Source organism: Macaca fascicularis, chromosome 7 (assembly GCF_037993035.2).
Source record: "Macaca fascicularis isolate 582-1 chromosome 7, T2T-MFA8v1.1".
NCBI lineage: Eukaryota > Metazoa > Chordata > Mammalia > Primates > Cercopithecidae > Macaca > Macaca fascicularis.
The window spans coordinates 127,950,451-127,975,187 of NC_088381.1; the positions used below are offsets into that span (position 1 = coordinate 127,950,451).

At 37.4% G+C, this 24,737-nt stretch overlaps 1 protein-coding gene across 21 annotated transcripts in view; it reads left to right on the forward strand.

Moving 5' to 3' along the window:
- PCNX4 (pecanex 4) overlaps positions 1-24,737 on the forward strand; it is a 43,656-nt gene that overhangs the window by 4,735 nt on the left and 14,184 nt on the right. For 3 of the 21 annotated variants that reach the window (XR_012415833.1, XR_012415834.1, XM_005561404.4), the window contains exons 2-7: positions 11,290-12,031; positions 18,407-18,586; positions 18,681-19,168; positions 19,419-19,519; positions 19,641-19,760; positions 22,038-22,401. Coding sequence is in view for 14 of the 21 variants with exons in the window: in XM_005561404.4 (XP_005561461.3) it covers positions 11,343-12,031; positions 18,407-18,586; positions 18,681-19,168; positions 19,419-19,519; positions 19,641-19,760; positions 22,038-22,401 (1,942 nt within the window). In the remaining 7 variants the exon portion in view is untranslated. Of the gene's footprint in view, positions 1-633; positions 674-5,192; positions 5,359-11,289; positions 12,032-12,615; positions 12,953-13,414; positions 14,664-16,055; positions 16,108-18,406; positions 18,587-18,680; positions 19,169-19,418; positions 19,520-19,640; positions 19,761-22,037; positions 22,402-24,737 lie in introns of those variants that run through there. The other 18 variants (XR_012415836.1, XM_015453850.3, XR_012415835.1 and 15 more) reach the window with 13 other exon arrangements.

Below are 24,737 nucleotides of genomic sequence, written 5' to 3' on the forward strand. Positions count from 1 at the left end.
AACCCCGTGTCTACTAAAAATCCAAAAAATTTGCCAGGCGTGCTGGCGGGTGCCTGTGGTCCCAGCTACTCAGGAGGCTGAGGCAGGAAAATGGCGTGAACCCAGGAGGCGGAGTTTGCAGTGAGCTGAGATGGTGCCACTGTACTCTAGCCTGGGCAACAGAGCGAGATTCCACTTCAAAAAAAAAAGTCCTGTGTAACAAATAATTGTTCTTGCTGTACTGTATCCAAATAATTAAGCCAAGTATAATAAAGCAAGCCAGTCCTGCCATGACTTGGCTTTTAATAAATGGGAAACTGGAGAGAGAAAATTATGTTTCAAAAACTGTAGCACACCTGTTGTTAAATTCTAGTCTTGCCTAATGTTTTTCAATTTTTATTATTTTCTACAGTTTAAATTAAATTCTAATTTTTCTGGCTACAAGTTTCTAAATAAGTTGTGCTTTCTTAAAGCCCTATGAACTGAAAACTAGATGTTTTATCAGGCGCTGCCTCTAAGCCCCCCAACTATCACAGGAAGAAATCTCTTCACTGCTGGGCACTGACAACTAATAGCTGAGGGTGCCCGGAATCCTTCACCCCCATGTCTAGTGAGTCTACGGAACCAGGGTAATTGAGACAATATCTTTTACAGGAATCAACTCCTGGATACATCACACTGGAGTCGAAGCCTGGTAAGCTGAGGAAGCAACCCCTGACAGCCCAAAGGAACGTCTTAAATATGATGGAAATTATTTACTACGCCACCCTTGTGGGAATTGCTTTACTCACTGTACTGTTTGCAGTAGGACTATATACTGTAGCACCCTCAGGGTGGAATATCTGACAGGGAATCTCAATTGCTGTAGCATTTTGCTTAATTATTATCCTCATAGAAGGAATAACGGTTACTAACAAAAAATAATACATGGGCCTTTCCAAACATGTGCCTCTGCCTCTCATTAGGTAGGGAATGTTGTTTCTATCTCAACCAATCAGGCCTAGTAAGAGACTCTGCTGAAAAACTTAAAGAAAGGGCTAAAAAGCTAAGGGAATACCAAAACAACCAAATAGATTCTTTGGGAGCAGAATCATAGCATGGGTCACCCCATTCCTGGGCCCTCTCCTAATATGCCTAGGACTAATGTTCTTACCCTGCCTAGTTAACCTTTTTCAAAGATTTTTAACTGACAGAATCATGGCCATTTCACAGACAACTACCCAAGAACATCTACAGATGGTGTTACTTCTGCAGTCAATGCAAGACTCAGAAACTGTCTATCCCCTTGTCAACAGGAAGTAGCCAGAAAGAACACACCGCCCCTCATCCTTTTTATAACTACAGGGTCTGGATTGACAGAGCAGGAGCATCGCCATCTTGGACGAAGACCAACATTTTAAGTTTCACCTTGATCAAAATCCACCAAAATCCAAAGGGCATTAGCCTTATAGCTAAGGTCAGCATGACCATAAATCATACATAACATCTCTGACCAGAAACATTCCAAACCCCTCCTGGACCAGAGACATGCCAGCCCCGACATGACCTTCCCTCTGGCTGGAGAGATGTCAGCCCCAAGATAACCTCCCCTCCGACCAGAGACATTCCAACACTGTCATAAGCTTCTCCCCCATGTAGAAACATTCCAAGCCTGTAATAAGCTCTGTCACCAATAAATACTCCTCGTCTGTAAGAGAGAGCTTTCCTGACTGAAATTGGCCAGAAGCCTCTCTCAGGTTTATTCTCCAAAACAAACCTGTCTTTGACTGTTGAGCCACTTGTTGTTTTTCTTTCCTCTTTAACTTACACTGTGATCTTATAGAACACTCTTATTCAAAAACCCTCCAAAAGTTCCTCCAAAAGTCTTGAATTTGAATACCATTTTATAGATCCAAAGAGATGTTAATGTGCTTGTTCCTTTTCAGTCTTTCTTTTCTAGTACTTGGGTAGACTTTCCTTTCACTGGTTGGGGAGGAGGGTGCTTACCATATAACTTGTAAACCAAAGCATGAAATGTATGTTTCGGTTTAAACACCAAAGTCTTTCGCCGGGTGCGGTGGCTCACGCCTGTATTCCCAGCACTTTGGGAGGACAAGGCGGGTAGATCGCCTGAGGTCAGGAGTTCAAGACCAGCCTGGTCAACATGGTGAAACCCTGTCTCTGCTAAAAATACAAAATTAGCTGAGCCTGGTGGTCCATACCTGTAATCCCAGCTACTCTGGAGGCTGAGGCAGGAGAATTCGCTTGAACCCGAGAGGCAGAGGTTGCAGTGAGCTGAGGTCATGCCATTGCACTCCAGCCTGGGCAACAAGAGTGAAACTCCGTCTCTAAAAAAAAAAAAAGTATTTCAAAAGACTCCAGAATTTAGCTGTTTATCCATGGAATAGCATTCAGTTAAGATTCCATAGAGTATTTTCAGGATTATAATGGTAGCTATCTTTGCATCTCTGGATTCCTACTGGTACCCTCAACAGATAGCAGATGGCTGTAAGACAGACTTCATATGTGCATACTTTTTAGAATTGCGCTAGTAGTAGCAAGTGATTTTTATCCAGAGCAACTGAAAATTAAGTTCTTTCATATCATGCTTTTGAGTACTTAGGTGTATAGGCCAGTTTGTTTTCTTTGCCAGGTATAAAGTTTTCTGTTTTTCGAATTACAAAATGTGGTAATGCTTGGAAATGTAAAACTTTAGTATATTTCCTTGCAGATTTTGTAAAATATTTTTTAGGAACATGGATGAATACATTGTATTTATTATTGAAAATTTGTCTAATTTTTAAACAAGCAGAAATTAGTTTTTCTTGACAAGTTTGAGTTTAATTTAGGTTATTTATAAATTAACTTTATGTTTCTTGCTTAATAATGAAAATGGAAAGACTTCCAGAATTGCTTCTACCAACAACAATTATTTGAAGGGAAAATGATATTTACTGGATTGTAACCTTTGGGTTAGAGAGAGCAGTATTATTACTGAGCACCTTGTAGGTACTCAAAAGTTTGTAACTAGAAGTTTAAATTGTGGGAAGTAATAATTTATCTTTTAGCTGTTTCTTCATAGAAGGAAGAGTAACACATTTGGCCTATAATTAATAACTATCAAAATTTAAATATTTAATCTTTTCTAGCATCTTCTAACAGTGCTTTAAGAAAAAGGTAATGGTCAGGTGCAGTGGCTCATGCCTGTAATCCCTAATTCCAGCACTTTGGGAGGCTGAGGCAGGCGGATCTCTTGAGGTTAGGAGTTTGAGACCAGCCTGGCCAATACAGTGAAACACCATCTCTACTGGGAAAAAAAAAATACCTGGGGGTAGTGGCTCATGCCTTTAGTCCCGGCTACTTGGGAGGCTGAGGCATGAGAATCTCTTGAACCTAGGAGGCGGAGGTTACAGTGAGCCAAGATCGTGTTACTGCACTCCAGCCTGGGCAACAGACTGAGACTGTCTCAAAAAAGAAAAGGAAAGAAAAGGACAAGGTAACATAGGAAAAAAAAAGTCATGTCAAAGAGTTAATGCCCTTCATATATGAAAAGTTCTTCCAAGTTCATAAGAAAAATGTTCAAAAATGATCACTTCAATAGAAAAATAGGCAAAGGACATGAGCCAATTTACAAACAAAAAAAAATAGCATTTATCTACACACACACACACGCCCAAACATATATACATACATGTAATTAATTTTTTTTTTTAATTTTTGAGTTGGAGTTTCACTCTTGTTGCCCAGGCTGGAGTGCAGTCTCGCCATTTTGGCTCACTACAACCTCCACCTCCTGAGTTCAAGTGATTCTCCCGCCTCAGCCTCCCAAGTAGCTGGAATTATAGGCACCCACCACCACGCCTGGCTAACCTTTGTATTTTTAGTAGAAATGGGGTTTGGCCACGTTGGCCAGACTGGTCTTGAACTCCTGATCTCAGGTGATCTGCCTGCCTCAGCCTCTCAAAGTGCTGGGATTACAGGCTTGAGCCACTGTGCCCTCCATAATTAATATTCTTAAACCATATTCATGAAACAATGATAGGATTTTGAGGACTCAGCTCTGATTTCTTAAATCTTGCCCAAATTCCTGTCTAAGGGGCCTAGAGAGTCATGCCCTACAAATCATAAATTCTCATCAGATGGGTTTTATTTAACCCTATATATCTTGACTTACTTTCCAATCTGACTCTGGCATAATAAGGAAGAAAATCAAAATGTTTTACCCAAAAATATATTTCCTTGCCATACCTTGAAATTGCCCTGCAAAGTCTCTTGTGGGAAAAATCCACATTCTTTAATGAGGATTTTTCCCCTTTCCCCTTTGTTTTCCTTCCTTCTTGTCCAGTTCCAAGAGATAATCAGCTAAGAGCCAGGCACCCTTTTAAGTCTGATAAGAAACATTTTACCACCTGCTGTCTAAAGTCTGCTGAGAGCTTCCTCTGCACAATAAAACTTAGTCTCCACAGTCCTTTATCTTAACCTGAACATTTCCTTTCTGTTGATCCCAGGTCTTCAGATAAACTCATCCTATTGTCAACCAGAAAATGTTTAAATTTACCTATAGTCTGGAAGCCCTTGCTTTGAGTTGTCCCGCCTTTCTAAACCAGACCAATGTATTTCTTAAATGTATTTGATGTCTTATGTCTCTCTAAAATATACATCACTAAGCTGTACCCCAACCACCTTGGGCACATGTTTTGAGGACCTCCTGAGGGTTGTGTCTGGGCTATGGTCACTCATATTTGGCTCAGAATAAATCTCTTAAAATATTCTATATAGTTCGACTTTTTTTCATCAACAATTTCATAAAAAGGAACACTCAGAGATTAAAGAAGAGCTCTTAGAAGTTAAAAAAGTGAACAAAGATTTGATAAATTTCTACACATCTATTAGAAGATAGTCTCCTGAAAGTACAACAAAAATATAGTTAAGACAAGTGCCTCAGTGCAGAAGTACTCCTTACTATCACCTCACCTGTTATGATGACTACTATCAAAAAGACAAAAGATGAGTGTTGGTGAGGATGTGGAGGAATTGGAACCCTTGTATGCTGGGTGGGAATGCAAAATTGTGCAGCCACTATGCCAAAACAGTATGGAGGTTTCTTTAAAAAAAAAAAAAACTAGCAATTTTGCTTTTGGGTATTTATACAAAGTAATTGAAATCAAGATAAAAGTGATACTTGCCCTCGCATGTTCATTGCAGCATTATTGAACTTAAATGTCCATCAACAGATAAATGGTTAAAGAAAATGTGGTGTAGACAGACGATGGAATATTATTCAGCCTTAAAAAAAAAAAAAGGAAACCATGCCATATGTAACAACAGATGAACCTTGAAGGCATTATGATAAGTGAAGCCAGTGACAGAAGGACAACTACTACGTTCCACTTATGTGAGGTATCTAAAATAGACAAACTCCAAATCAGTGAGTAGAATGGTGATTGCCAGAGAATTGGGGGAGGGAAAATGGGGAGTTGCTATTAAACAGGTATGAAGTTTTAATTATGCAAAATGAACAAGTTCTAGAGATCTGCTCTACAACATTGTGCCTGTAGCTGACAACACTGTATTGTACACTTAAATGTTTAACAGTAGATCTCATGTTAGTGTTCCTACCACAATAAAAAATCAAAATCCTAACAAACAGGAAGAAAGGGATTCAATAAATGAAATCAACCAATCAATAAAAATAATATGATAGATTTAAAAAATTTTACTAAACAAAAATCAATCACTACAACTTCTCAAAATTTTTTTGTTGAACTTAGAGAAATATATATTTAATCCAAAAATGTGGCCACTTTTGTTTTGTTTTGTGTGTGTTTAACAGATTTTTAGCGTGGTGTTATATATGTCTGAGTTACATACAGTTTTGGTAACTAAGAATTCCTCTCAGTACATTGCCAAATTGATCTCTGTTTCTTATTCTTCTGAGTAATGCATAAGAAATACAACTCCCAAATAAAGCAACATTACTGTGGCTATTTTGTTGGTCCACTTTCATAGTAGTATATGAAGAAAGCCTATGGCTTAAATCAATGTTGCAATGTCATCTTTATCCCTTCAGTTCTCTTTTCATAGTTTTGTTTTTTTTTCCTAAGTCTTGAGCCGTTTTTAATTTGAATATTGTAGAGGTGGCATCCATACCAATGCATCAGTTCTTCTGGGAATTATTTGTCTTTCAGAACTACGTGCCAAATTCTCACTGGGGGAGTACATTTTAGTTATTGTGAATTTGTTTTCTATGCTAGTAATTCAGGTTAGCATTTAGAAGATTTCTCTATATAAATGAAACTGTTGTCCCCTATAAATAAAGTATTTTCAAATTCTTCAATATTTTTAAATGTTCCAGGATCTGTAATTAAAATTAAATGTCAACGGGTACCAGTGAATCATAATTTTTGTCTTCATACTTCCTTAACGAGTTGTTAGTATCCATCAAGTAATCCTCTTTTATCCTTAAAAAGAAAATAGAAACACCCATACTTTAAATCAGTCTTTAGGTCTGATATGCTTGCTACCTGTCAAATTTCCCTGATAGTTTTTTGCTTGTGTACCTCTGTTCATGACATTCCTCCTTAACTGGCATACCCTTTCAGTTCTCGGTTTGGCTCAATCTTTAAGATCCTGTGGAATCCCAGGCCAGTGTTTCTTAAAGTAGTTTCGATAAAACATCAGTTACGTGATCTGTTATTAGATATCATGGAAAAAGTGGGTTCCAAGGTCAAATGAATTTGGAAAACTCAAATGACACATTTTAAGCAGACTTGCAGAAGTGTTTTTTAATATCAAAGATCTCAAAATCTTTAATCTGCTAATATCCATTGTGACTCTTCAAGATGACAGTATAGTGTATAATTTTTCAAACTGCTTTGACTACAGACGCCTTTTCAGCATATATTCTGTGGGACACATGATCCTGTATCTTTCAGCCTTTTAAAAATTGTTCACTCAAATCACCATACCAGTGTCCTCTCCCATGTTTCTTAGGCTTCTTGAGGGAACATACATTCTCTTTGTACTTCTTGGTCTGGTCTCACTCAATTCTTGATTTCTCCCACTTTATTTTGCCTCTTATGCCTACTGTTCTATGTCTGCCCTTCTTTCTCAGTATGAACTAGTTCTTCCTTTCCTGATGATGCAGGTTAAAGCATAGTATGGGACAGGAAGCAAATTAAAATTGGACTTCTGACATCTTAAAATTCTCTAGTCATTTCCTTCACAGGAGAAACCCAGCCATATTTCTCCCTCAGGCTCATCCTGCTCCTGTGTCGCTATGTGGTATATTGATCTAGCCAGAATCTTCCCTGAACCAGTAATACTATGAATAGATAGTATTATTTGCTCCGTAAAAAATAAGATACTTTCCAAACATTTTAAAACTGAATAAACAGTTTATAGGCTTACTATTTTGAGTAGAGTAGGATATGCTGCAAGTTTTTGAAAATGGTAAATACGGCCAGGCGCGGTGACTCATGCCTGTAATCCCAGTAGGCGGAGATCATGAGGTCAGGAGTTCGAGACCAGCCTGACCAACACGGTGAAATCCCATCTCTACTAAAAATATAAAAATTAGCCAAGTGTGGTGGCACACACCTGTAATCCAAGCTACTCAGGAGGCTGAGGCAGGAGAATTGCTTGAACCCGGGAGGTAGAGGTTGCAGTGTTCTGAGATCACACCCCTGCATTCCAGCCTGGGTGACAGAGCAAGACTCCATCTCAAAAAAAAAAAAAAGAAAGAAAATGGGAAATACTCCCAGCTTCCCTTTAAGACAGCAATATGACATATTTTCCAACTTTAATTGTCTTATTTAGGCTGTGTCATTAAAGTATTACATGCTTCTCCCTGGAAAGGTATTTTGCTAAATATGAGGAATCAAGAATCTCAAGATGTGGCCTCTGTATTTATCCGTTTTCACACTGCTGATAAAGACATACCCGAGACTGGGTTATTTATAAAGAAAAAGAGGTTTAATGTACTCACAATTTCTCATGGCTGAGAAGGCCTCACGATCATGGTGGAAGGTGAAAGGCATGTGTTACGTGGCAGCAGACGAGAGAAAATAAGAACTGAGGCCGGGCGCGGTGGCTCAAGCCTGTAATCCCAGCACTTTGGGAGGCGGAGACGGGCGGATCACAGAGGTCAGGAAATCGAGACCATCCTGGCTGAGTGAAACCCCGTCTCTACTAAAAAAAAAAAAAAATACAAAAAACTAGCCAGGCGAGGTGGCGGGCGCCTGTAGTCCCAGCTACTTGGGAGGCTGAGGCAGGAGAATGGCGTAAACCCGGGAGGCGGAGCTTGCAGTGAGCTGAGATCCGGCCACTGCACTCCAGCCTGGGCGATAGAGCAAGACTCCGTCTCAACAAAAAAAAAAAAAAAAAAAAAAAAAGAAAATAAGAACTGAGTGAAAGGGGTTTCCCCTTATAAAACCATCACATCTTGTGAGACTTATTCACTACCATAAGAACAGTATGGAGGAAACCACTCCCATGATTCAGTTTCCTCCCACAGGGTCCCTCCCACAACACATGGGAATTATGGGAGCTACAAGTCAAGATGAGATTTGGGTGGGGGAACCGCCAAACCGTATCAGCCCCTATGCCCAATAACATATTGGTAGAGAAAATAAATAAACCTGAAAAGATAAAATGTAAAGAGGTGAACAATACAAGAAGTTACTCCAAGAATGCCGTATACTCATACATGTTACAAGGTTGAGTATCCTTTATCCAAAATCCTTGAGACCAGAAGTGTTTTGGATTTGGGTTCCCCCCCGCCCCCCAGATTTTGGAATGTTTACATTATACCAATTATGCATCCCAAATCCAAAAATCAGAAATGCCCCGTTAAGCATCTCCTTTGAGTATCATGTTGGCACTTAAAAAGTTTCAACTTTTGGAGGATTTTGGATATTCAGATTTGTGATGTCCAACTTGTAGTATGTAGAACAAGCAGTGGTTTTGGTATACAGAGAGAAGAGATACTCAGCTACACCAAACTGCTCTGCAAAATTTTCAGAAATGTCTTAAAAGTTGTTTAACGTTACGAATTAGGGAAGGGAGGAGAGGACATCATCCTAGGCAAAGGAGAGAGTATGAGCTCAGTGGTACCCAGGAAGAAAAACATAGAACGTATATACAGGGTGTGAGGTTGAGAGTTCTGGAGGACATTTGGTAATTTGAAGAGATGTTAAATGTTACATATAAAAGACACACAGCTTAGTTAATATTCCTTCTGAAACTTTTTATATATATGCAAGCCATATACAGCAATCTATATATATAGATGTGTGTACTCTTTTTTGGATACAAATGGTATCAGTAGTGTGTTTATTTTACTTTTCAGCATATCATGGGCATCTTTCCATGTTTCCATAATAACGCTTCAGATATTGCACTGTTTGGAATATGATCACAGATTATTTCATCAAATGGATGAAAACATTTAAACAAAACTTTACAAAAGACCCAGAAATACTAACATGCAGATAGATAATCTGGTTTATAAAGTATCTTTACTTTCCCAGGAAGCCACTCTACCTTGTTTCCGAGTTATCTCAGTAGAGCCAGAAGGGCCAACTTTCACCTAACTCCTTGGGGAAATTTCAGGCACATCCACATTCTTCAAAATCCAGGCCATCCATCCAAGTTCATTTTCCTGTCTGATGGCATCTTCCATAGATAACTTATGTCAGAATGTTTATCCCCTCCCACAGGAGTGTGACCCTCCTTACCCATTGGCTTCTATAAGACAAAGTGGAATATTGTACACTGAGCATACGAGACAAGCTCGTACAAAGGGGAAGGAGGCACTCTTTCCATTCCCTAAGATTGACCAGTAGACCACTAACGTTCGATTTGGCCCTGTAGTTCTGTTATTTTGTGAGTATAGTCATCCCTTGGTATCTGTGAAGGATAGGTTCTAGGACCTCTCTCAGATACCAGAATCCAAGGATGTTCAAGTCTCTGATATAAAATGGTATCGTATATGCATATAACCTATGCACTTCCTCCCTGTACTTTAAATCATTTCTAGATTACTTAGAATACCTAATACTATATAAATGCTATATAAATAGCTGTACTTTATTATTTAGGGAATAATAATGGGAAAAAAATCTGTACATGTTCAGTACAGATAGTTATTTTCCTGACTATTTTGTCTGTGGTTGGTTGAATCCATGGATGCAGAACCCACAGACACAGAGGGCCAGCTGTACTTGCAGGGCTGTCCTGTGAGTTAAAAGCTGTGATTCATTCTATGCAGAACTAAGACCAATGACTGGAAGATGTAAGAAGATAGATGTTTACAATTTTTAAAACTCCATAGCGGTATAACAAAGAGGTGATCTAAGGTACTAATTCTTAAAGGTGACCCCCCAAACTTTTCATGCTGCCCCAAATTTCTCTCCAGAATTGATACTGGTTAGGTAGAACTGACTAGAGGAAAGATTATGTTTAAACTGACTGAAAGAAAGGCTATTTTAAGATAGCTTTAAATTTAATTTTTCCTTTCTAGCCTAACATGATCCACCAAAGTAATACTTTGCTAGCTGGTTTTGTGTAGGGTAACTGTTTTTCAGAATAAGCTGCAAAGATTAAGGAAAAGTTGAACTGAAGATAACTTATGTTATTTGATACTTAGATTTTATGGCTATTGAATAAAAGTAGCCTAAATTGATTTGAGTTGAAAGTATTGACATTTTGGATTTTCCATTGACCTCAGAATTTAAATATGTGAGTTAAAGTCTAATTCCAAATATTAGGTTATAAATGAATACAGAATATGATTTTTTTAAAAAAAGAAATAAGGCTGAGCACAATGGCTCATGCCTGTAATCCCAGCACTTTGGTAGGCGAGGCAGGAGGATCACTTGAGCCCAGATACTCAAGACCAGCCTGGTGGGTAACATGGCAAAACCCCATCTCTACAAAAATAAAAAGTTAGCCAGGCATAGGGGCATGTGCCTATAGTCCCAGCTACTCAGGAGGCTAATGTGGGAGAATCACTTGAGCTTGGGAGGTCAAGGCTGCAGTGAGCTGTGATCACGACAGTACTCTCCAGCTTGGGTGACAGAGTGATACCCTCTTTCAAAAAATAAAATAACTGAGCATATTTATTTTGTTTATAATATGTTATAAACAAACTAACACTAAGTTGCTATAAAACACTGTCAAGTATGTGTCAGGAAGGGGTCTGAGGAGTACAGTTATAAATCCTACCCTTGAAGGAAGTAAGGAGATAAAATAGTAGTGTGATGTTTTTCCTCACAGGTTTTAAGTATGACATTTTCGAACAGTGACTTTTTTTTAATTTTTATTTTTTAGAAACTGCTGTGTTACAGAAAAGCATGTGACTTTCAGAATAATCCCGAGTGAGGATGAGTCCAGATGTGCCTCTACTGAATGATTACAAGCAGGACTTCTTTCTGAAGCGCTTTCCACAGACTGTCCTTGGAGGCCCTCGATTCAAATTAGGCTATTGTGCCCCTCCTTACATATATGTTAATCAAATTATTCTTTTTCTAATGCCATGGGTTTGGGGTGGAGTCGGAACACTTTTGTACCAGTTAGGCATCCTGAAAGACTATTACACAGCAGCACTTTCAGGTGGATTAATGCTTTTTACTGCATTTGTCATCCAGTTCACAAGTTTATACGCCAGAAACAAATCAGCAACAGTAGAAAGAATACTAGCCACGGATATCTTAGCAGAGGAGGATGAACATGAATTTACAAGTTGTGCTGGTGCTGAGACTGTCAAATTTCTCATTCCTGGCAAGAAATATGTAGTCAATACAGTTTTTCATTCTGTTCTTGCTGGATTAGCGTGTGGTCTTGGAACATGGTATCTGCTCCCAAATAGAATAACTTTGCTGTATGGCAGTACAGGAGGCACTGCTCTACTATTCTTCTTTGGATGGATGACATTATGTATAGGAGAATATTCATTAATTGTAAACACAGCTACAGAGACTGCAACTTTCCAAACACAGGATACTTATGAAATTACTCCTCTTATGAGACCTCTTTATATTTTTTTCTTTGTTTCTGTGGATCTGGCACACAGGTAAAAACCTACCAAATACTTTGTAACTTGCTTTGTTTTTAAGTATACAGAGTAAGAGAGCTCTCCTTTTAGTGTTACAAAAAAATGAATCCATGGATTAAAAATAAACCATTGGATGACAGGTTATTTTGATAATTATTCTTTCAGGATTAATCTCTGTAAAACATACTAAAGCAATAGTTGAAATTTATTAAAGAGTTTTTTTAAAAACCCTTTTTGAGATAAGGAACTTTTCAATTTTGTGTTTCACTTTAAATAAGGAGCTTTGAGTTTTTAGGATAGCCTGGCTGAAACCTGTGTAAGGAGATGGAACTTTCCTGTGGGGGGGAAAGGAAGAATTTAGAATTTATACACATAAGTATTATATAAAAATTGAGTGATTTAAGACAAATAGAAAATTTATTTCTAATTTTGTGATAGCAACAATAGTAGAAATATTGATTTTTTAAAAACCAACTTGTTACAGAAGAAAAGTAGAAAATAGTTTTTTTAACAAACATGATTGTTCACAAAATTGTTTGATAACCCCTTTTACTTGCCTTTTCAAGTTTGACTTTTCTTTCTCTGTCTCTATAGATTGCAGCTTTCTTTTCTTAGGTTAGTGTCCAGGTAGATATGTTCAGGCATGTTACGGTGTGAATATTTGTGCCTCTCCAGAATTCATATATTTCAGTCTTAAACCCCAATGTGATAGTATTTGGAGATGGGGCCTTTGGGAGGTAATTAGGTCATGAAGGTGGGTCCCTGGTATGATGGGACTAGTCCCCTTGTGAGAGGAGGTACCAAAGAGCTTGATCTCTCCCTCTCTGTGCCATCTAAGGACACAGCAAGAAGGTGGCCACCTGCAAGCCAAAGAAGAGAGCTCTCACCAAAACCTGACCATACTGGCAGCCTGATCTTGGACTTCCAGCCTTCAGAACTGTGAGAAAATAAATTTCTGTTCTTTAAGCTACTCAGCCTATGGCATTTTGTTATGGCAGCCTGTGCTGATTAAGATTTTGCTACTAAGAAGTGGGATGCCTTTGTAACAAATACCTAAAGATGTGGAAATGGCTTTGTAACTGTTGGTAATGGGTAGAGGCTGAAAGAGATTTTTTTGTTTCTTTGTTTTGTTTTGTTTTGTTTTGTTTGAAATGGAGTCTTTGCTCCATCGCCCAGGCTGGGGTGCAGTGGCACAATCTCAGCTCACTGCAACCTCCGCCTCCTGGCTTCAAGTGATTCTCCTCCCTGAGCCTCCTGAACAGCTGCGTTTATGCGCCACCACACCTGGCTAATTTTCATATTTTTAGTAGAGACAGGGTTTCACCATGTTGGCCAGGCTGGTCCCAAACTCCTGACCTCAAGTGATCCACTCGCCTCGGCCTCCCAAGTTCTGGGATTACAGGCTTGAGCCATCACGCCCAGCCAAGGCTGGAAGAGTTTTGATGTGCATGCTAGAAATATGGACATTAAGGGTGATTCTGATGAAGTCTGAAGTCCCCTGAACCCAGAGGAAAGGCAGTCCTTGTTACAAAGTATAAAGAACTTAGCTGAACTGTGTCCTAGTGTTTTGTGGAAGGTAGAACTTTAGAGCCATGAAGTTGGATACCTACGTAAGGAGAGTTCAAAGCAGTGTTGAAAGGAGCAGTTGGCTTCTCCTGACGGTTTCTAGTAGAATGTGAAAGGAGAGAGATGAATTGAAGAAGGGATTAAGCAAGAAAAGGAACCAGAACTTGAAGATTTGGAAAATTTTCAGCCTGGATTATCCACATTGTAAAACATGAGAAAGCATATTCTGAAGAGAACACCAAAAGTGTGGGGCTGGACTGTCACTCAGTAAAGAGCTTTTGGCATTATATGAGTAGGAACACTGCCAGTTTGAATTGAAGCGGTTGGAGACAGGAAGTAATGAAGGCCGACAGTCAAACTTCTTCGATTTGACAGGATGTAATGATAGAACTGTTCAGCTACAAACGTGCAGTATTCTTCTAGAAAAGGAGAAAATGATGCCAAAGGTGATTTAAGGGTCTTGAGGGCTACCACCTCAGTTTCAACAAGTCAGATAGCCTCTACCCAAAGCCTTGGGAGCAGTACTGAACTTCAGAGCCACAGAAGCAGTACCCTCACCTAGATCAGTGGCAGTGACCTGCCACCCCAGTGGCCTGGATGGCAGAGTATGGAACCAAACAGAATTATTCTCAAGCTCTTAGATCTATTGGAATTTGCCTTGCTAGGTTTTGACTTTCTTGGGATCATCACCCTTTTTTTCCTGTTTCTCCTATTGGAGTGGGGATGTCTCTTCTATACCTGCCCTACCCTTAGATTTTGGAAGCACATAACTCATCTGGTTTCACAGGTTCACAGCTGGAGAGGAATTTTGCTTCAGGATGGATTGTACGTAGGTCTCATCCATATCTGATTTAGATGAGACTTTGGACTTTAGCCATCGGAGTTAATGCTAGAATGAGTGAAGACTTTGGGGGATATGGGGATGGAATGAACGTATTTTGCATTTGAAAAGGACATGAGTTTTGAGGGGCCAGGGATGGAATGTTATAGACTAATTGTGTTCCCTCAAAAATGTTTACGTTGAAACCGTAACCCCCAATGTGATGGTATCTGGAGATGGGCCTCTGGGAGGTAGTTTATGAAGGTGAGACCCTAGTCTGATAGGATAGTGCCCTTAGGAGAGACACCAAAGAGCTTGGTGTCTCTCTTTTTGCCACATAAAGACACAGCAAAAAGGCAGCCATGTGTAAGCCAGGAAGAGAGTCCTCACCCGAACCTGACTATACTGGCAGCCTGATCTTGTACTTGTAGCCCCCAGAACTGTTAGAAAATAAATTTCTGTTGTTTAAGCCACTCAGTCTGTGGTATTTTGCTATGGCAGCCCAAGCTGATTAAGACAAGGCATTTAAAAATATTAAGTCAGTTTGGGCACTGAAACTGACCTCTTCTTGGGTGTCTGTTTGCAATTTCTTAACTTTTTTTTTTTTTTTTTTTGAGATGGAGTCTCGCTCTGTCACCCAGGCTGGAGTGCAGTGGCGCGATCTCGGCTCACTGCAAGCTCCGCCTCCAGGGTTCACGCCATTCTCCTGCCTCAGCCTCCCGAGTAGGTGGGACTACAGACGCCCGCCACTGCGCCCGGCTAATTTTTTGTATTTTTAGTGGAGACAGGGTTTCACCGTATTAGCCAGGATGGTCTCGATCTCCTGACCTCGTGATCCGCCCATCTCGGCCTCCTAAAGTGCTGGGATTACAGGCGTGAGCCACCGCGCCAGGCCAATTTCTTAACTTTTAATCTCTTCTAGTTACACTGCATTTATGAACCAGAGGGCGGTGTAATGCCCATGTAATTCTTCACCTAACCAAAACTGTAAGGGGAGGATTAATAAACAGGAAATCCATTTATAATTGGTTTCTTAATACCACCACCATTTACTGACTATAAAATATATTCCAGTTAAATACTTGTTTTGGAAAGTTAGTAAAATTGAATTTAAGTGTGTGTGTATACATGATTGCCTTTAAAATATTTAAAATTTATAAGGTGGTTATTTTCAGAATACAAATTACTGAGTTACTGTCTCCGTATCCCATTTCTGAGATCAGAAATTGAATGCCTGATGTAATCTTTGGATTCAAAATGATGTCCTAAGTTCTTTAATTTTAAAAAAGAATCTTTTAATTTAGTTTTCCTGACATTCTGCATTACTCATTTCTAAAAGTACATAAAAGGTTTTTTACTAAAATCTTGTTGGATTTAATACACAGTTTTAATGTTTAAGATTTGATAATTACAAAGAGTTATTTGTTTTTGTTTTTTTAACTGTAACTAAAAAGACAAAGCCAGTCCCCACATCTATTTTTAGAGAAGAAAAATGACTATTTTATCCAGAAAAATTACCTCCGGTTTCACTTTTGATTCAGAAAATAATAGAATTGAGATCATCTCTAGACAATAGGTGTGATACTGCAGCCAAATGATGTATGAAATGCATGGACTCTTCAAATTTGGCCAGTTGACAGGTAAATTGTTTCTTAGTTTTATTTCAGAAGATACGAAAGAAAGCGGAAGAGGTGAACCCCACAACGTGGTAATCTTTTCCTTCCCCATTCTTTACCTAGTACAGTTGTGTAATAATACTTTTAAATGACTTTTTCTGTGCATTTTAATTTTTATCAAAAACATTATATCTCCAGTGCTTAGCTCAGACACTCGGGAATTGTTTGAATGAATGATACACATGTACATCATCTTAGCCACTGTAGAAAACATCTTTTTTCTTGACATGTGGATCTTAGTGAGTGTGCAGAATTTGAAACATTTTTATAGCTGTTAGGTTCCAAACTAAGTTGTCATCTTAAGGGCTGAGATTTTTTTTACCCTAGAACATTTTTATTATATTATCAGAAATATTATAATTTAAATGTTTTTCCATATTAAAGAATTAACCACAATAATGATCCATTTGGAGCTAAGTCCTATATACAGGAAAATAATCACATTACTTCAATTATGTTATCCTTGAATATAAATACTTTACTTTGCCATTGCTTATTGTTAAAGGACCAAAAGAGATTTAGGGGTAGAATCTAGTTTTGATAAAAGGTTTCATGAGCGCACATTCTTTTTACACAAATTATCCTATTCTTGATAGAGGGGTGTTGTCTTGGGGAAAAAATAAAAAGACTGTACCAATCTCTGTGTTTTCCTTGACCTTCCTGTGGCTTACTATGTATGTATGGTTTGATTTTCTTGATTTTGTTGTTACTTGAATGGTTTCTACTCAGAATGAAATGAATTTTATTTTATAAAAAAGTATTGTCCTCTAATTTAGTATCACATTGTTAATCTTGTGTTCATTAATTCTCTGCTTATAAAAATTTGAAGGGCATACATTATGAGGCAGAGCACATTAATTGGCATAGTCCTGACATCTGTGTGAGCAAACATACAATGCCATTACTATATTATATCCATAGTTGCTGTACATTTGCTTTGGGATTGTCAGCATATGCTTAAGTGGATAATTATTTCAGAAATTGTCTTTCTTTATTGTTATTATTATTTTTTTTTGAGACGGAGTTTTGCTCTTGTTGCCCAGGCTGAAGTGCAATTGTGTGATCTCGGTTGACTGGAACCTCTGCCTCCTGGGTTCAAGCAATTCTCCTGCCTCAGCCTCCCAAGTAGCTGGGATTACAGGCGCCCACCACCACGCTCAGCTAATTTTTGTATTTTTAGTAGAGATGGGGTTTCGCCATGTTGGCCAGGCTGGTCTCGAACTCCTGACCTCAGGTGATCCACCCACCTTGGCCTCCCAAAGTGCTGGGATTACAGGTGTGAGCCACTGCGCCCGGCCCCAGAAATTGTCTTTCTCCTCAACTTGGATTCCCAGTAGTTCGGGTATTCAAGTACAATTATGCTGTAAGTTTTGAGATTTTGTTGTCTTTTGAAAGTTATCTTTGGAACCCCAGAAGTACTCTGACCTTATTGGTCTCTGGACACAGTGTTTGATTAGCGTTATTTTTTTAAAAATTCATAATATATTGATAATATGTATAGTCCTGTGCTTTAAAATTAAATTATTTGAAGCAGTTTGATGATGGTACATTTAACTGTTAAGTGCTGTGCCAAGTTTGAGTTTTTCCACTTAAGGTAGAGGTAGTCACTCCTTTATGAGGAGATTGTAATGTGCAAGTTTGTGTTCTCAAATTCATACCACTGCTTATGCAAAATGGAACAGTGCTGTAAATGCTAGTTAAGTTGTTAGGTTAACCTGCAGAGATACAGTCATAACCTGAGTTGCTCATTTCTGATATTAACCATTCCAATGTTAAATTCTGGGAGGAGGACAGTACAAGACAAAGAGGAAGAGAAGAGCTTTCCCCTTTTTTTTTTTAGCTGCTAATGTATGAATGTGAGTAAGGCTTTGACTTTCCAAAGTTACTTGAAATTTTAAATTATAAAATTTTAAAACTCTGAAGAATCATTGGTAGAATTTCAGCCAATGTAGTAGTTTAGACATTTAGGGGAGAAATGTTTATGCTCTGGCCTCAGTTGTTCAGTTTTACAAATTCCTGTATTCAATTTACTTACTACTCAATGATGGCTTTTAATTCCTCCTCCTTTACACATTTGAGTTCACATATTCTCTAAATGCTAAGCTTGTACACAATTGTGTAGGGGTAGTTGCTGATGTAGAAGGACACTTGTCACAATTTGTATGTATTGATCATTTAAAAGTTGGGACTAAGACTTTGTGTGTAGCGTGTGTGTGTGGGTTTTTTTTTTTTTTTTGGAAGGGAGTGTGTTGTTATTCTGTGTTGCTTTGCTTTTCCTTAAAAGATCCTCTTCTATATATTTTGTGTGATTTAAATGTTCTTTTTTTATAGGTTTATGGTAAATATGCCAGCTCTAGAACAAATGAATCAGATTTTACACATCTTGTTTGTATTCTTACCCTTTCTGTGGGCACTTGGGATTCTGCCCCCACCCGATGCACTTTTCTTATGGGCAATGGAGCAGATTTTAGAGTTCGGCCTTGGAGGCTCATCTATGTCAACCCACCTACGGTATTTATTTTTAAATATTGATGTTATATGTAACTTATTCTTAAAGAACATTTTTCTTTTCAAGTAAATCTTTTTTTCTTTTTTTTCTCTACAGGTTATTAGTAATGTTCATCATGTCTGCTGGAACAGTTATAACATCATATTTCATTCCAAGCACTGTTGGTGTGGTTCTTTTCATGACTGGATTTGGTTTCTTGCTGAGTCTGAACTTAAGTGATGTGGGTCACAAAATTGGAACCAAATCTAAGAATTTACCCAGTGGTCCAGAAAAACATTTTTCATGGAAGGAATGCCTTTTCTACATCATTATATTAGTCTTCGCTCTTTTAGAAACTGGTTTGCTTCATCACTTTGCTGGCTTCTCACAGATTTCTAAGAGCAGTTCCCAGGCTATTGTGGGCTATGGTTTGATGATATTACTTATAATACTGTGGATACTTAGAGAAATTCAAAGCGTGTATATCATTGGAATTTTCCGAAATCCTTTTTATCCGAAGGATGTGCAAACTGTGACTGTATTCTTTGAGAAGCAAACTAGGCTCATGAAGATTGGTATTGTCAGACGGATTTTGCTAACTTTAGGTAGGAAGATAAAGTCTATTAACCTTGTGTTACAAATCATCTCCTGGAAGTATTCAAAAATATTACTGAATTCCCATATTTGTGTGGTATTATACCACATACAAGTGTTCTTTTATGTTTTGGTTTTTTGTTTATTAGCTTTTTTAGTTCATTGCTTAAATGTGCTCAGAAAAAATGTATATTTGCCAAAATAAAATATGGTAGAAGGAGCTGTTTTGCCTTAATTAAATTTCTCTTTGTTTTGTTTTAGTATCACCTTTTGCCATGATAGCATTTCTCTCATTGGACAGTTCCTTACAAGGGCTCCACTCAGTGTCTGTCTCTATTGGATTCACAAGAGCCTTTAGAATGGTAATCCTAATATGTGTTTAATAGTATTTTCCTATTGCTAAGTTTTATTGTAATTTTGTTTAATAGTTTGCTTAGATTATCTAATTCTACCTGATAAAAATGAATAATTTGTATACTGCAGGTATGGCAGAATACAGAAAATGCTTTATTGGAGACAGTCATTGTATCAACAGTACATTTGATCTCCAATACAGACATATGGTGGAACAGAAACCTGGATACAGGAATCAGACTCTTACTGGTAAATGTGTCTTTTAACAGCTTTACTGAAGTATCTTTTACATACTGTAATATTTATCCATTTAGTGGTGTATATACAGTTTTGTAGTCATCGCTGCAATCTAATTTTAGAACATTTTCAACATCCCAAAAAGAAACCTCAACTGTTATTTCCCATCTCCCCTCTCCATCTCGCCTACTCCCAGAATCTACTAATCTACTTTCTGTCTTTATGGATTTGCATATTTTAGATATTTCCCATGAATGGAATTCTGCAGCATGTGATCTTTTGCATCTGGCTTCTTTCACTTTTATGTTTTCAAGGTTCATTCATGTTATAGCATGTATCAGTGCAGTCATGCACTGCATAAGGACGTTTTGGTCAATGACAGACCACGTATACAACGGTGGTTTGATAAGATTATAATGGAGATGAAAAATTCCTATCACCTAGTGGCATAGCCCTTGTAGGGTAGCTCATTACTCACATGTTTGTGGTGATGCTGGTGTAAACAAACCTACTAGGCTGCCAGTCATATAAAAGTATAGCATATACAGTTGTGTACAGCATGTAATACTTGACAATAAGCAACTACAATTTATGTATTTAGTGTGCTTTTTATCATTATTTTAGAGTATATTCCTATGTATTAAAAAAAAAAAGTTGACTGTGAAACAGCCTCAGACAGGTCCTTCAGGAGGTATTCCAGAAGAAGTCATTGTTATCACAGGAGATGACAGTTCTATGTATGTTATTGCCCCTGAAGACTTTCCAGTGGAACAAGATGTGGAGGTGGAAGACAGTGATATTAATGATCTGACCCTCTGTAAGCCTAGACTGATGTGTGTTTTTGTATCTTCATTTTTGACAAAAAAATTTTAAAAGTTAAAAATTTTAAAATAGAAAAAAGCTTACAGAATAGGGATATAAAGAAAAAATGTTGAGTAGCTGTACAATGTGTTTTAAGCTAAGTGTCATTACAAAAGAGTCAAAAAGTAAAAAAGTTTATAAAATAAAGTTATGGTAAGCTGAGGTTAATTTATTATTGAAGAATCAAAAATATTTTTAAAATAAATTTAGAGTAACCTAAGAGTACAGTGTTTTTAAAATCTACAGTAGTGTATAGTAATGACCTAGGACTTCACATTCATTCACCACTCACTCACTAACTTAGAGCAACTTCTAGTGCTGCAAGCCCCATTCATAGTAAGTGCCCTATTCAAGTGTACCATTTTTTATCTTTTATAATGTATTTTTACTGTACAATTTCAATGTTTAGATACACAAATACTTACCATTGTGTTACAGTTGCCTGCGGTTTTCAGTACTGTAACATTTAGTACAGGTTTGTAGTCTATGAGCAATAGGTTATACCATATAGCCTAGGTATGTAGTAGGCTATATCACCTAGGTTTGTGTATATACGCTGTATAATATTCACTCAATGACGAATCTCATTATTTGTGAGCATATGTTTTCATTTATCTTGGGTATATGTACCTAGGATTGGAATTTCTGGTCATATAGGAACTCCATGTTTAATACTTCAAGATACTGCAAAACACATTTCTTAGAACATATGCTTGTCTGGCTGGACGTGGTGGATCACACCTTTAATCCCAGCACTTTGGGAGGCTGAGGAGGGAGGAGGGATGTGTTTATCTAGATTTCTTTCCTTGTGATATCATTGCCTGGTTTATGTGTCAGGGTAGTACTGATCCCCTGAAATGAGTTAGGACATGTTCCATACTCTTCTATTTTCTGGTAGAAGGTGGTGAAGGATAGGTATTGATTATTCGTAAGTGTTCTGTAGTATTCAATATGTATCTGAAATGTTTTGTGGTATGTAATATTTTGTATTGAAGCCATCTGAGCCTCAGCTTCTCTCTGTGGGTAGTTTTTATTCAATATCTTTACTTTTTGTAGGTTATTCAGATTTTTTATTTCTTCTTGAGCCAGTTTTAGTAATTTGTGTCTTTCTAGGAACTTGTCAATTTCTGCATTATCTAATTTGTGGCCTACAGTGGTTCAACCTTAAAACATAGTTAGTACACTGCCAGCTCTTTTTACTGTTACTGTTTTTTTTTTTTTTTTAAAAGAAAGTCCAAACTTTAAAATGTAGTCTTGTTTATTAATTGTGAGGTTGGAGAAAATTAACAAAGAATCAAAGAATAAGATCTATTTCTTCAAAAATATTGGGACAATAATAAAATTACTGTATAGTCTTTCTTATATGATCTTGAAAATTCATGAAAAATCTTTTAAGGATAGATAAAAATAATTTTTATGTTTCTACAGGTTGGTATCATACGTGATCGTTTGATTCGGTTCATCTCTAAATTGCAGTTTGCCGTGACTGTACTTTTGACATCATGGACAGAGAAAAAACAACGTCGAAAAACAACTGCCACTTTATGTATACTCAACATTATCTTTTCTCCATTCGTGTTGGTCATCATAGTTTTTTCTACACTACTCTCTTCTCCCTTACTCCCCCTTTTCACCCTTCCTGTGTTCTTGGTGGGGTTTCCCCGACCTATTCAGAGTTGGCCAGGAGCAGCGGGCACCACAGCCTGTGTGTGTGCAGATACGGTGTACTACTACCAAATGGTGCCCAGGTTGACTGCCGTGCTGCAGACTGCAATGGCAGCTGGAAGTTTAGGTAAGTAAATGAGTTGTGCTCAAGAATTTCTCACTGATGTATTTAAAGTACAAAAAAATAACAAACAGGAAACAATCGTTTTATCCAACCATAAGATAGCATAGCAACCATAACAATTTGGTGTGTAGTTTTATCCAACCATAAGATAGCATAGCAACCATAACAATTTGATGTGTAGTTTTATCCAACCATAAGATAGCATAGCAACCATAACAATTTGATGTGTAGGCAGAAGGACTAAATATGAAATTAGAAGTTTATCTCCTGCTCCTTGTTTTCATCTAAATTAAGTTACAAAATAAAAATACTTGGGGAAATTTTTATTAAAGTGATTTGATAATTTTTTAAATATATTTTCTTGAATAAATTCAGATTACAATTGCATCATTGAAACATGGAAACACCTTTCCCCCAGGTTTTCCATGAATTTATAATGAGTTCATGTCAAGTAGATGCAATAGCATACATTCATAAAGTTTAGTGAAAACTAGCTTTACATAATATCCGCTTGAGGAGCAGAGGGAATTTTATTCATACTTTACAAGTTATAGAGACTTTAAAGCAGTCTGACAAGATAACTGGACAGGATAACAAAAACTTTGGTCAGTGATCAGTAGGTAAGGTAGCCTCCCAAAATGAAATGCTATGCAGTTATTAGCAAGAAAATAGGTTTTTGATGACAGTAAACTAATTTTATGAGTTTTAATGCTTTTGTCAAACCCTAACTATAAATTTTAACTGTATTGTACTTCTCAAGGTTGGTTTTAGATAAGGTATAAAATTGATGACACTAGTGTGTCATCTCCTACCTTGTGCTTTAACCCCTGAAACTTGTTTTTAAAATGACAGATAACTTTCTGACAAACTCATTCTAGTCAGAGTAGCAATTTAAGATTAGAGTTTTAATAAAATGCTTACTTGGGGTTGAACTTTTCTAATTATTATGTGAGATGATTTATGAGAAGAAAAATATTTTATCTTTGTAGTACAAATGTTTTATGAATAGTCATTTTTCTTATAGAAAATAGTCTATACTTATAATACTTTTATCCAGTGCTAATTAATTTTCATTATGTAATGCTATTCTACTTTTTAAAACACCTGTGAGGTTAAACTCCCATCAGAAATAGTAATTAGATAAAAATTATACTTTATTATCAAACCAATTATATTCAACCAAGAAGTGTATTATAAAGTATTTTCTGGTGGGGAAAAAAGCAATGAGATAATATTTCACATACATCAGAGTGGCAAAAATGTAAACAATTTGACACTACCAACTATTGGCTAGGGCATGGGGAATAAGAACTTTCAGACTTTTCTGGAAGGAAATGTAAATTTTTACAACCACTTTGAAGAGTTAAATGGTAGTCTGTAATAAAGATGTACATATCCCATGGCTGAGGGATTCCATTTCTGATTCCATGATTTAGTGATTCCAGTTCTAGGGAAATTCTAGTACATGTGTTTTGGGGGTCCTCAAGACTACTCCAGGTTTGACGGTTCACTAGAACTCACAGCTAAGATTTATTACAGCAAAAGGATGCAGAGCAAAATCCTCAAAGGGAAAAATAACAAGGAGTAAAAGAGACTGGGTGCAAGTGTCCAGGAGTTGCACAGAGTCACACAGAATGTGCTTAATTCCCTGGCAACAAGTGTGTGTTGACTGCCAGAGAAGCTCATTTGAGACTCAATGCCCAGGGCTTTTATTGCAGGCTGGTCCTGCAGGCACTGTCTGCCTAGCACATACCAATACTCCAGAATCCCAAAAGGAGAGCAGGTGTTCAGTATATACTGTATTGTTTGTACAGGTAGACACAATGGGAGACTCTTACCAGGTAGGGGGTTCCCAGATGCCAGGCAAGGACCAACCATATAAGCAGACCTTTTGAAGAATAGCAGTCGGTTCTGGTATGTTAACACTGTTCTGAACCACATGTTGTACAAGCAGACTTGCACAAAGATAATTTCTGCAACATTACTTACAATAGTGAAAAGTTGGAAACATCTGAAAAGTTTATCAATGAGGAAATGAATACTCAAATTCAATTAAATTGATACAGTGTATTTTCGACAGCAGTTATAATAAATTTTAGCTGTTTGCCATAGATGTGGGCGAATTTCATTAATAAAAGAGAAAAACTAAATTTAAAAAGTATACAGTGTGGTAGCATTTTATGTACATTTTTTAAACCATAAAACACTTTTATATGTTCATATGCATGTATATAAAAATGTCAAAGATATTTTAAGTCATGACTGTCAAGCTGACTTTTATAAACTCAATACTTTTCCTAATATAATTGACATGTATTTAAGATTTTATACAACAACTT